Source organism: Rhopalosiphum padi, chromosome 3, assembly GCF_020882245.1.
Source record: "Rhopalosiphum padi isolate XX-2018 chromosome 3, ASM2088224v1, whole genome shotgun sequence".
NCBI lineage: Eukaryota > Metazoa > Arthropoda > Insecta > Hemiptera > Aphididae > Rhopalosiphum > Rhopalosiphum padi.
The window spans coordinates 38,235,521-38,247,543 of NC_083599.1; the positions used below are offsets into that span (position 1 = coordinate 38,235,521).

General features: G+C 26.6%; 4 protein-coding genes across 4 annotated transcripts; 2 read left to right on the forward strand and 2 right to left on the reverse strand.

The window, feature by feature from the left end:
* Positions 1 to 663: 663 nt before the first annotated feature.
* Positions 664 to 2,464, reverse strand: LOC132926288 (DNA-directed RNA polymerases I, II, and III subunit RPABC5). Its single transcript, XM_060990633.1, has 2 exons — positions 2,217 to 2,464; positions 664 to 842 (listed from the first exon to the last, which is right to left on the reverse strand). Exons 1-2 carry the CDS (start codon positions 2,309 to 2,311, stop codon positions 734 to 736), a joined length of 204 nt encoding a protein of 67 aa, XP_060846616.1. The 5' UTR covers positions 2,312 to 2,464; the 3' UTR covers positions 664 to 733.
* Positions 2,465 to 3,044: 580 nt separating this feature from the next.
* LOC132925034 (antifreeze protein Maxi-like) lies at positions 3,045 to 3,323 on the forward strand. The gene has a single exon (XM_060989465.1). The coding sequence runs from the start codon at positions 3,045 to 3,047 to the stop codon at positions 3,321 to 3,323; it is 279 nt and encodes a 92-aa protein (XP_060845448.1).
* LOC132926287 (methyltransferase N6AMT1) lies at positions 3,229 to 5,529 on the forward strand. The gene is made up of 5 exons (XM_060990631.1): positions 3,229 to 3,371; positions 3,465 to 3,522; positions 3,614 to 3,976; positions 4,046 to 4,317; positions 4,404 to 5,529. The coding sequence occupies exons 2-5, from the start codon at positions 3,505 to 3,507 to the stop codon at positions 4,681 to 4,683; spliced, it is 933 nt and encodes a 310-aa protein (XP_060846614.1). The 5' UTR covers positions 3,229 to 3,371; positions 3,465 to 3,504; the 3' UTR covers positions 4,684 to 5,529.
* A 3,667-nt stretch (positions 5,530 to 9,196) lies between these two features.
* LOC132927548 (THAP domain-containing protein 2-like) lies at positions 9,197 to 10,401 on the reverse strand. Its single transcript, XM_060992092.1, has 3 exons — positions 10,198 to 10,401; positions 9,843 to 10,113; positions 9,197 to 9,714 (listed from the first exon to the last, which is right to left on the reverse strand). The coding sequence occupies exons 1-3, from the start codon at positions 10,296 to 10,298 to the stop codon at positions 9,412 to 9,414; spliced, it is 675 nt and encodes a 224-aa protein (XP_060848075.1). The 5' UTR covers positions 10,299 to 10,401; the 3' UTR covers positions 9,197 to 9,411.
* Positions 10,402 to 12,023: the final 1,622 nt, after the last annotated feature.

The window sequence follows — 12,023 nt, forward strand, 5'->3', positions numbered from 1 at the left end:
AAAATTAAATGTAGAATCCAACTTAAGACTTAAGAGTAGCAGTCTCTAATATAAAAACTAATATTATGGAATCGATATTATCAAAAGTTCAAGCTCAAGTATCCCATTAACATGTGAATAACAAGTTAAATTGTACATTTTTAAAATTGTATTTATGTATTTTTTTATATTTAAATGTATTATGTATGCTTAACAATAAGTTTTAAAATAATGTTATATTATAAATCAATTACATTTTTATGTGTAAATTAATCAAAATTGTATACCATAAAAATATTTTATCAGTAATTAAATCAAATTTTGATTAATAAAACAAATAATGGGTTTGAAGGAGTTGCATTACAAAAAAATAAAAAATGAGGGATCGCGATCCAAAATAAGTTGAAAACCACAGCTCTATAGTTAGTAAGGACAAATTTGAATACAAGTATTTGCTTTAAGTATTTCCATAATTAACTGTTTATATCGATCAATTAAATTTATTTTAGGTAAATTATATAGTTAATTCACATCCATTCTCTGAGACTGGTTTTTCTGGTTGTGCCATAATGTTGTAAGAAGTTTAAAAAAAATTTCATATGCTGGTAATATTATGTTCATAGTTTAAATTTTATTAATTAAAAACTGTTAATTAATATACATGAATAAATAGTACACAATAAATTACATTTTCTTGATCAAGATTGTTTTATTTAAAAAAAAATATAATTGGTATAAAATTGTTTTTGGGAAATCATTTTTCAAGCGGCGCATAATTGAGAAGTTTTTCAATTAAATCAACATGACCAAGTAACATACGTCTACAACAATATCGCTTAAGTCCAAGTGCATCCAAAGCATCACTGAAAAAATAAAAATATATAAAGTTTATAGGTAAATCAAAATACATTAATAACCATAATCAAAATAAAGTATATTCATTATTTATAATTAAACAAATTTAAAATTGTTCATATTACAAAAAAAAAGGCATAACTACACAATTTTAGAATGTTTGAAATTATTGCAAGTTTTCACGTGTTTAATTAATAGTTATTTGAGTATGTAAACGCATTAAATAATGCATAAAGGATGTATAATATCTATATAAGGAAAGAAAGATAATCGGGAAATTAGAAACTTACCCAATGCCCACCAAATAGACCAATTTATTAATACTTAATGACAGACCTTTTTTTTTCTTATTAAAAGTAAGTTGCTTTACAAGCAGCTAAGATATTAAGTGCTGGATGTTTTGAAATAAATAATAATCATATAATTAAATTGTTAAACATTATGCATTGCATTGCTTTTTTAAACTATGAAATTTTAAGTGTTAAATTAATTTATGACTGATAGTCAGACAAACTTGTACTGCATTTATTACTTAATGATTGAAGGCTAGAATAACAATAAAATGATTATTGGTAAACATTAACATAAGCACTGAAAAACATTAAAAAAAAAAAACCAGACTATTATGGACTACATAAATTTTCTAGACCGAAAAATATCAACAATCCATTCCTGTATATTATATGCATTATAAATAATGTATAAATCATCAAAAAAAGAATAACATAAGCATAACAATGGTTGTGGGAAACAGGAAAACAATGAACTTATTCATCAATAATTGTCATCATCAAGCAGGGAAATTACTTTTAAAATAGATTTTGTCAGTCAATCAAATAATCAACTTGATTATTTTATCGATTATCAAAATAATATTATTTACTATAAGACAAATTGTAACATAAATTATTAAAGTTTGATTCAAGAAAAATTCACTGTACTGAAACACTTTTCTGGACAATGGGCACTATAACAAGACCGGCATAGTTCCAAATAAGCCAGGATGTATGACAACACATGTTCAGCAATTATCAATGATGTGTTAATGTTTTACTTAAAATAAATAAACGAAGGTGCCAAGATCTTCATAATTTGATTAATAACAAAAGATTATTACAAATATGAGATGGACAAGACCAGTTTAATAATATAACACATTCACTTGAATGCAAAAATTAAAATTGTATACTTATGTTATTATATTTTCATATTCAGTAAGTGCTTATTAAACAAGAAATTAATATTGATGTCGGGGCTCCAACGCGAAGTTAGCTCATTTCTAAACCAACACACATCTATTATAAATCTAACTATCCAACCAATATTCATACAAAACATTAGACATTTTAGTATAAAATATTAAGTACATATTATACACTCACCCTTCCGTGTATTCGGCTTGTAGTAAGCCCAGATAACTCTCCCATTTGTTTGCTATAACTTTTCCACACGTAAAGCACCGGATCGGAATAATCATTTTGTTCGATTTATAGCAAAAACTTTTTCAAATTTGTTACACGAAATGAATAAACACAAAATACACAATCGTAAAATATTACGGATGTTAATATCGTTATTCGTTATCTACAAACTAGTCGAACTACAAATGCGGCTTATAGATGTAATCAGGAGAATATGTACAATGCTACGACCGATACGTTCCGTTTCAAACAACAGTGCGGTGTATCGATAAAAACGTGGTTTACGAACACACGCGCATGCGCACATCAACAACTAACGCACCGAAATGAGCCTCCAAGCCTATTGCGCATCAAAATAATAATAATAATAATAATAATAACTATTTCCCTATCACGTGCGCCCCTCCACAGATCATACGAGAAGCCGTGAGCATAGTGTTTATTTCATCTACCGACCGTCGGCGGCGGAATACGAGTTTTTAAACAATTGGGCGAATCAAGACTCACCAGTCCGTTCGGTATTTCCATCGGTCGGCCATTTTAACGGACAGGAATTAGTGTCAACAACTACATCATTCACATTTCATGTTTTTCGCGTCTATCGGTACGATACAATCCGCTGTGTTGCCGAACACTACATAAAATATCCTATTTGAGTACCGTAACCGCCTATTATTTATTTTCGTCGTTGATCGCGTTACAATATTAATACTTGAACTGCATAATCCGGTCGGACAAACACCAGTATTACATGAGCGCATTTCCGGTCTCGTCCGGTCGGTGATATAAATGGAAGACATATCGTTCGCCGCTTTTGCAGCTGCAGAAGCGTCCACATTTGCAGCAACCGCGGCCAGAGAAGCAGCAGCCGCTGCCACTGTAGCAGCCAACGCCGCCACATTAGCTGAGGCCGCGGACGCGTCGAAAGCGGCCAATATATCGGCCTCGATAGCGGTAACCGCAGCCGCCACAGCAGCAGCTGCTGCCGAAGCGTTAGCGGAAATCGTGGCTGAAGCAGTACTGATTGAAGAAGAGCTGTTGGCCGATCGCACGGCAGCTGCCGCATAATCCAGACCCTTACATCCGTCTCCTCAGTCTTTCCGTCTAGTGCACCAGGTATTCAACTAATTAAAATTCTTAATCGTGTTCAGCTACATGGCCAGTATCCCGTTTAATTTAATTTTAATTATGTATTTGTTTAATATCTAGTGACAGAAACGATAAAACGAGGACTACTATAAAATCAAACATGATTATCAACACGCCCGTAAGTATTATAATGTACCCGTTCTCAACCAACATCTAACAAGTTCTGGTTCTCGATGATTTAACCATACTTGCATGATTTGTTCATTTAGGCCTATTCTATTTTGGAAAATGTCTCTTTGGATGAAAACAATGAGGAATTTACTACCGCCCCTTCAGTGTATGAACCAGCTGAAGATACCTTTCTGATGTTGGATGTTTTGGAATTAGATCTAGAGCAAGTGATAAATACCCGATTGTCAAAAAATAACACAGTTGTTGGTTCGACTGCCAAGTGTGGGCCACTGCTGGTCGTTGAATTAGGTAGTGGTTTTGGCATCCTTACTGCCGCTATATCAAAGGCTCTAAATGATACTCTTTCATCAATTGCTGTTGGATCTCACTGTATAGCTGTAGACATGAACCCAATTGCTTGTCGCAAAACCGTTATGACATGCAAACTTAATGATGTTGAAGTGAGTATATAGTTATATAACTATTATTAAGTATTTTTCATTGTGACTCACCTATATTTTTATATCCAGGTGGATGCAATACGCGGTGATCTACTCACATGGATGCGACAACCTGAAAAATCAAATGCCAATAATGACTCCAACAAGGAAGTGTATGGTCCTATTGATATACTTTTATTCAATCCCCCCTATGTTCGAGGCCCAGAGGGTGAACAAGCACCAACTCCTAGAATAGCAAAAATTGATACTAAAGATCAGGTAGCTCATGATCGACAACTAGCAATAATAGCAGATGCCGCTTGGCTGGGTGGTGGTCCAGATGGTGTAGATGTGCTTAAAAGGTTAGTATAACTATTATAATATTCTTAATAACTTTATCAATATTTAACCATTTTTGTTTTATTTCTTTTTTATTTATTTAATGTAGAGCCCTGCATCAGGCAGCTGATCTTCTTTCAGAGTACGGAGTATTTTATGCACTGATGATTGATTACAATTATAATGCGCTGGTGCGAGATGAGATTCAAGCCCGGCATGACCGAGCTGATCAAAATATTTATTATGATGACTTAAATAATATAGAGTTGACAACTTTTGGAAGCACCCCTGCTAGCAGACCTTTAATATGCACCCGTATCTTGTCCCGAAACGTTCCTGGTGAACGCTTGGCTGTATACCGAATTTATAGGCCTATTGATTTTAATTGATTTTTTTATTCCAATTTATGTCAGACTGACTACTAACATAGTTATTGATTTTATTAACATTCCTTTATATTTATGTTTCATTTATTTTAATTGGCATATTGTTATCATTTTATTTAATTATGGGCACTTACTATGTCCCATTTAAGTTATTTCTGTAATACCATGTATTATACAAGTCAGTTCAATTAAATTATTTTAATTCAGAGTTTATATTTTAATACTTGCATAAGTAAATATTATTTTATACAATATTGTAAAATATAAGATCAGTGCTGCAAAACATCATTCATTAAACTTTTTAACTTATTTATGTTTTATATTTTTAATCTCACTTATTTTGTAGTTTTTATCAATTTTATTATTTATTAAATACTGTATTAAACTTTGAATCCAATTGATTAATGAACATATTATTATTTATATTCATTTATACTCTAAACATTTTTAATTACTTATTTTATATTCATTTATACTCTAAACATTTTTAATTATTTATTTTATATTAAAAATATAAACATTTAGTTTTCGAGAAACTATTTGAAAATCCAAGTGGGGTAGCTACATTTTATTTCCAATGAAAAATAAATGTATTTTAGTTAGTAAGAATTATAATTTTGTCAAATACCAATGGGTATAATTATTTTTTTTTTTCATCTTGAAAGTTGAAATATTTTTGTGGTGTATTTTGTACTTCGTTAAGTAATTAAAATATTTTTTACTGCATTTCACTATGTTTTTTTTGTTAAACAACTAACATTATTCAAATTACAATAATCTTTAAGTACTTAGCACGTTTATTTTTTAATACATTATTTATATTAATAAATTACTTTGAAAAAATGGTGATTATTTGGTTAATTATTTTTGATAAAATTGGATCTTTATAAGATGCATGCATTTATAATTGAAATGTATAAATTATCAACTCCTTATATCTATTTAAAAAGCTCTCATATCGCGGATATTCTCCATATATCTACTAAACCCTTATTTAGAATTGAAATATTAATACTGTTTAATAATTTATTACAATCTTTTAAACTTTTTACATCTCTAATTTTTTTTACCTATGTTAAATAGTTTTTGATGGTCATAAGGTTTCTTTAGTTTTGTTTCTATTAATATTTTAATGGTAAAAACAAAATTACATATTGTTGTTAATTTTTAGCTCTTGTTAATTCGTTAGTATATATTTCAATATTTCAGGTTTGACATTGGAAATGAAAGTTTAACTTCTTAAATTAGATAAACCTTGAATATAATATTGTATAATTTCTTTCCCAATTGTATTTTTAATCATGGTTTTTAATTGAGTCAGATATATTTATCAATATGTATATTTTTTTTTTGATTTTTGATGAAATAGTTTTTTGTATTTTAATATAATAATTTTGTACAAAAATTAATACATAAAATATAAACAAATATTTCAAATTTAAGAGCAGTAAAAAAAATGTAGTTATAAAGTTAAGATATTTTTTAATTATTTTGATTTACAATCATAAATCTGTTTTCCCCTGTTAATATTATTTGAAAATTTACTGGGCTATAAATATTATTTTATTTCCTTAATACCAGAAGGTAAACTTCAACTAATAGACTACATTAAGTAATTTCTGAGGATGTTTCTCCTGATTCCATTCTCTTTCAAATCTTAATTCCTATTATTAATTGTTATTATTTTTTTTAGCTTAAAGTTCTGTTAATTTAATTCATTGTATTTCATTCATTAATCTAAACACAATGTTATAATAATTGTGTAAGTTACTAAAATTAATGTTCCATTACCAGGTTCATTTAACAAATTATACTTTTTTCTTTTTGAATGATAATATATATTAATTTCTTGTTCTAAAGAAAATAATTTATGGAATGTTTCGTTACATAATAATCAACATTTGGAAGAGTAGTTTATGAATAATAAGTATTTAAAACTTGTATGAACAGAATGGTGAAATCCTAAACAATGTTATACTCCGCTTACTATAACTAAATACTTATAACTTATAAACTACTTGTCCAAATTTCAATTAGTATGTATCGAAATACTCCAAAAATATTCAAAATAAAAAATTGATTTATTTTGTCTGAAAATTATATGAAAAAAATTATTTTATTAACGTTTATAGATTTTAAAATAATGAGTGCCGTTTTATAAAATAATCACATAGTACATATATATATTTTTTCAAAACATTTTAAAACCAATTTTTTAGGCACTTTTGGTCAATAATTTTTAATTAATAAGTAATCAATATTTATATTATTGTCATATTTTCTAAATTATAAATTTTAAAATAAAATTATGAAATTAAGTTATCTGTTTATTTATTTAAGGGCTTATATTTTTACATTTTTAGAGCATATATTCTTAAGTTTATAGAGGCATAAATAAACGCATAATACTCAAATTTTTTTTAATTCTGTAAATTTCAAATCTTGCTGATGATTGAATAAAACTACGATGTGCAGGTATAGACACAGTACAAGGTGAATGAATGAACCTGAATTATATGCATGAATACATGGTTAAATTATTTATACATACCAAATTTATTGACATTAGACTAATTACTGCACAAAGTGGTAAGATTAACCATTCATCACAGTGCATACATTTTATTAATATTTATATATATTTATTTTTCATTTAAAATATATAATGTTATTACCAGTATAGATCAATATTTACATATATTACCAAACTTTATCACATTCAATATTTTTGTATTTTGTTTCTGTTTTATTTATTTTTACCTACACAAGCTAGGCTGCTCATTAAATCAAGCATTTTTTTTTTATTTATAAATCAAATATATAAATACAATACCAATGTATAGATTATATATTTATATGCATACAAATAAACTTATTTTATGGGTAGTTTTTGATTAATTAAAAATTAAAAGTTGTTAAATAATGCAAGTTATTTTTTTTCGTATTTTTAAGTTAAAATAGTTTTGTAACTTTGTAAGTATTTATACTTTGTTAAGTAGGTAATGCAAAATATGTTTAATATAATTTAATAAATTGTTGTGTGTTTCACTCAAAGTTTATAATAAGAATTTCCTTTTTTTAAAAGATGCTAATGAAGTTGGACATTTTGTACAATTGTGGATCGGTATTTTCTATAAAATATGGTAGATGTAGACGTTTAGATATAATACAACATACCAAAAATGTGAAAAAAAACATTTATTGGCATCATCAGCTGCATCAAAACATGATAGCAAATTTTTTAATTATTATATTTAGATGGGTAACTAAAGTGTCTCATATTTTAATTTAATTTTATAAAAAACAGAATAATTCTTTATTTTTAAACTATAGTGTATATAGTATATACCCTTAGTTTTTAAGTTCACTACTATCTGTAAGAAATTATCTACTACATAATAAACCAGGGATGGCAAATTTTTCTAACATGCCATTAAATGTATTCATTGTATTTTGACATTTTGTTAGTAAACAAATAAGTTATTTAATATAATTTTTACTAGTATTTAACATTATACTAACAATACATTGCATTCATCCATAAGTCAGTTTCTCGGATCACATTTAAACAAATTAATTTCCAAAAAAATTGACTCACATGAATAAGTTGAAAAAAGTACCTCCAATTTAATTTTCTAGGAGATGTAAATGATAATGAATGAGTATTTGCATTATAATTTCATAATAAATTATTAAAAATATAATATGATATAATATTTTTATTTTTTGCGTGGCATTTCAATACGGATTAATTATCACTATAATAGATGGATAACTTAGCAACGTCATTAAAATTAAAATAAAGTATTAACCACATCTTACTAGCATGATATAGAAATAAAATAGAATAATAAAAAAATAGATGATAAATCGGCTAATATAATTATAAAGATAATTTAAACTATCAATTTTTTTTTCTATTATTTATTATTTATTTAAGGTTATACTTTGGTAAAAACCTGGTTAATTAGTAGAGATATATTTTAAATTATATAATATAAATTACTATCAAAACATGTTAAATCAGATCTGCATAATTCAATTTGTTAGCTTTATGTTATTGTCATATTTTAACAGTCAGAATTTGGTGTTTTGGTGTATTTTTCGTTATATAAATAGATATTATATAATATAAATAATATTCTTATAATTTAATTATGATTTAAACATTTAACTAATTGTATTTAATCTTTACATTTAAAATTTGTAAAATATCATGCTTATTAAATTTTAAATATTTTAAGAAAATAAATGTATTGAACTTATAAATACATTATTTTTAACATACAATATCAGATTACTATTCAATGCTTGATCAATAGCATAAGCAAATGACCTTCCTATGTACTTAATTGAATAAATTCAATTAGGTATGAAATAGTTTCATACTTCCATTTGTCACATCACACATTCACACTATGCATTTTGGTAAGACGTGGAATCGACCAGACCCACCAAAACAACAAGTGACAAAGCCTTAATTACACCCATATATAAAATACATACATAAAAGAAATGAGATGTTATGAATACAATTTATTACAAGTTTATATTATTATTAAAGTAAGGAGGTCTTTGATATTTCATCTCAAGTTCAATGTACTAGCTTTTTCTTCTTCGTCGAAAGATTTAATTGATTTGGAGTGAATATTCCAGACAGGTATGGTTTTGATTTATTTTCAATAGAAATAGTTTTATTTTGAGTGAGATCTTTTATTTGCTTTGACATGTTTATTGTGTATGTGTTAGAATTGACTTTAAAGTTTTTAAGCGCTTTTGCAGTTTTTTTATGGTATGTCTGAGATTTCCATTAATATTTTTATGATCCAAATCAGATTTTTTTAATAATAGAAGTTCAGTCTTTAAATTTTCATTTTCACTTTTTATAATTTCATATTTAATGATCAAGTTTTTATACATTATTTCATAATTTGGATTGAACAGATGATTATTTTGAGTCAAAGCTTCATCTGATTTAACTTTGGATACTGTTGGTTCTGTGTTAAGAGAAGTGGCAATTAAGTGATCATGACACTGAAACAAAAGAAATAAACAATATAATATAATGTATAACAGAAATATGTGTTGTATACTATTATAGATATGAATAAAAATAAAAAGAAGAAGAATGACAAATATTGTTAATATTTTATTTACAATACCTGTTTGGCTAATTTGGCTTTCATTCTATTTCTACGTTCTACTGCTGACTGTGTTTCCTTAGATAAACATGTGGGCAAATTCAGTGTTGGTACTGAACCAGGTTTTAACCTCTTCACAGTAACAGTTCCCATAAGTTCGGCTTTCAAATCACGAACAAAGTCTTCTGATTTGAAATGTTTGGAACAAATGTAAGATTTACTGGGATTCCAGACATCTCCTCGTTTACATTTGATTGTCCATATTTTCAGGATACCAGGATCTTTTGGAAACCTTTAAGTCACCAAAACTAATAAAACAACTGGCTAGAAGTTAAGGCTTCATTATTAAATACAAAAAAAATTAATAAATAGATACCTGTGAAACGAAATATTAGTAATTCCAGTTTTTTTTGTTTTTCCGGAATATAAATTGCACGTTGCAACAGCACATTTAGAACCACCACCTCTATTACTCATTGTTAATATGTAAATTAAAAATAAATGCTACGTTAAAATAATATGTAATACAATTATTTGCGTACAAAAAATTGGATAAAAAACTGTAATCAAAGAAAGCTTATGCTTAACGATAAAACATGTTATCAGTACGGTATAATATATCGATCGACGGTATTCCGTCAATGATGTCATGATCGTATTATTATTATTATTCCCACTCTTGTTTTTTCATGAATTTAAAAGTGAAGCAAGTTTAAGCGACCTTTATAGTTTATAATAGCCAATAGGTATACTAACCTTAGACGTAGATGATCTACAATATTTGAAGAATATTATTAAGATTAAAAGCCACAATTCACGAGGCTGTAATCATAAACGTAATACGTATAAAGTGCATCATGCATTCATATATGTGAGTCACATGTCACACATTTACACATTTTACCACTGACACAGTGACAATTGGTGCAAGACTAAACCACAAAATTGTACACTAAGACCTCCAGGCACCACATTATACAGACAGGACACAGGAATCATTAAATTATTTCAAAAATATTAAAGTTCTAATACGTAATCTTCCCAATTTCAAGACAAAGTCTTATACTTTTGACAATTATGTCAACTAGTTGAAATACTCAAATAGTCAAATGACTTAAATGTATAACTATCATCCAAATCATAAAATATTACGTGTAATTAAATAAAAAAATTCAGTTGATGTAGGTCGAGGCTTAGATCATAATATAATACTATATGTGTACTAAATACAGTATTCGTTATTTAATTATGATTTACATAATTAAATAAAATCATTACATTTATCTGCTCACTTCTTTTATCATATCTAAAAGTATAGCTGCAATCTGCATTTAACATTGTCAATAATTGCCATTTGTAGGTACCTAAATAATTTAAAAAATGTTTTAAGGTAAAAATATAAAATAATTGTCATTTGTGTATAATTTAAAATTTTTTAAATAATTGTCATTTATAATTTGTATTATATAAATTATTTAAATTTTTTAAATAAGATACAAATGACAATTATTTTAAATTTTTACCTTAAACATTTTTTGAATTATTTAGGTACTAGGTAGGTACAAATGACAAATGATAATTAATAATTATTGACAATATTAAATGCAGATTGCAGCTATACTTTTAGATATTTTAAAGAAGTGTACATAGATAAATGTAATGATTTTATATTTTTATTTAATTATGTAAATCATTATTAGACATTTAGTCATGAGTTACTTCAGTTACTTATGTCTTATTAGTTATTATGTTCCGTGGACTATGGTTTAATGGTTATATTAAAATATCATATACTTATACTCTATCCTTGTAAATCTATAATTATAATAATTGTATCTTATATTATATAATAACTCTCTTTCTCCAACACAAGCTTCGCTTAAAGGAGAAAGATAATCGAAAATGTTACTCAATAATAATTAATGTATTTATGTCTTTTTCGATTAATAAAAAAAAAAAAAAAAAAAAAAAAAATCATGTATCATGTCTCATGAGTAGAGCTCTGGAGTTATTTGAGCTAATAGGCAACATAATATGTATACAAATATGTTAGAAATGATTGTAAAATATGCATGAAAAATTGAAAAAAATTGTTCAATTCTTATTTGTTTCTGTTCTATAACTATACATTAATGATCTTAGATTATATACCTATTTTATATTCAACAATTAGTAGACAAAATATATTTATGAATTTTCAAA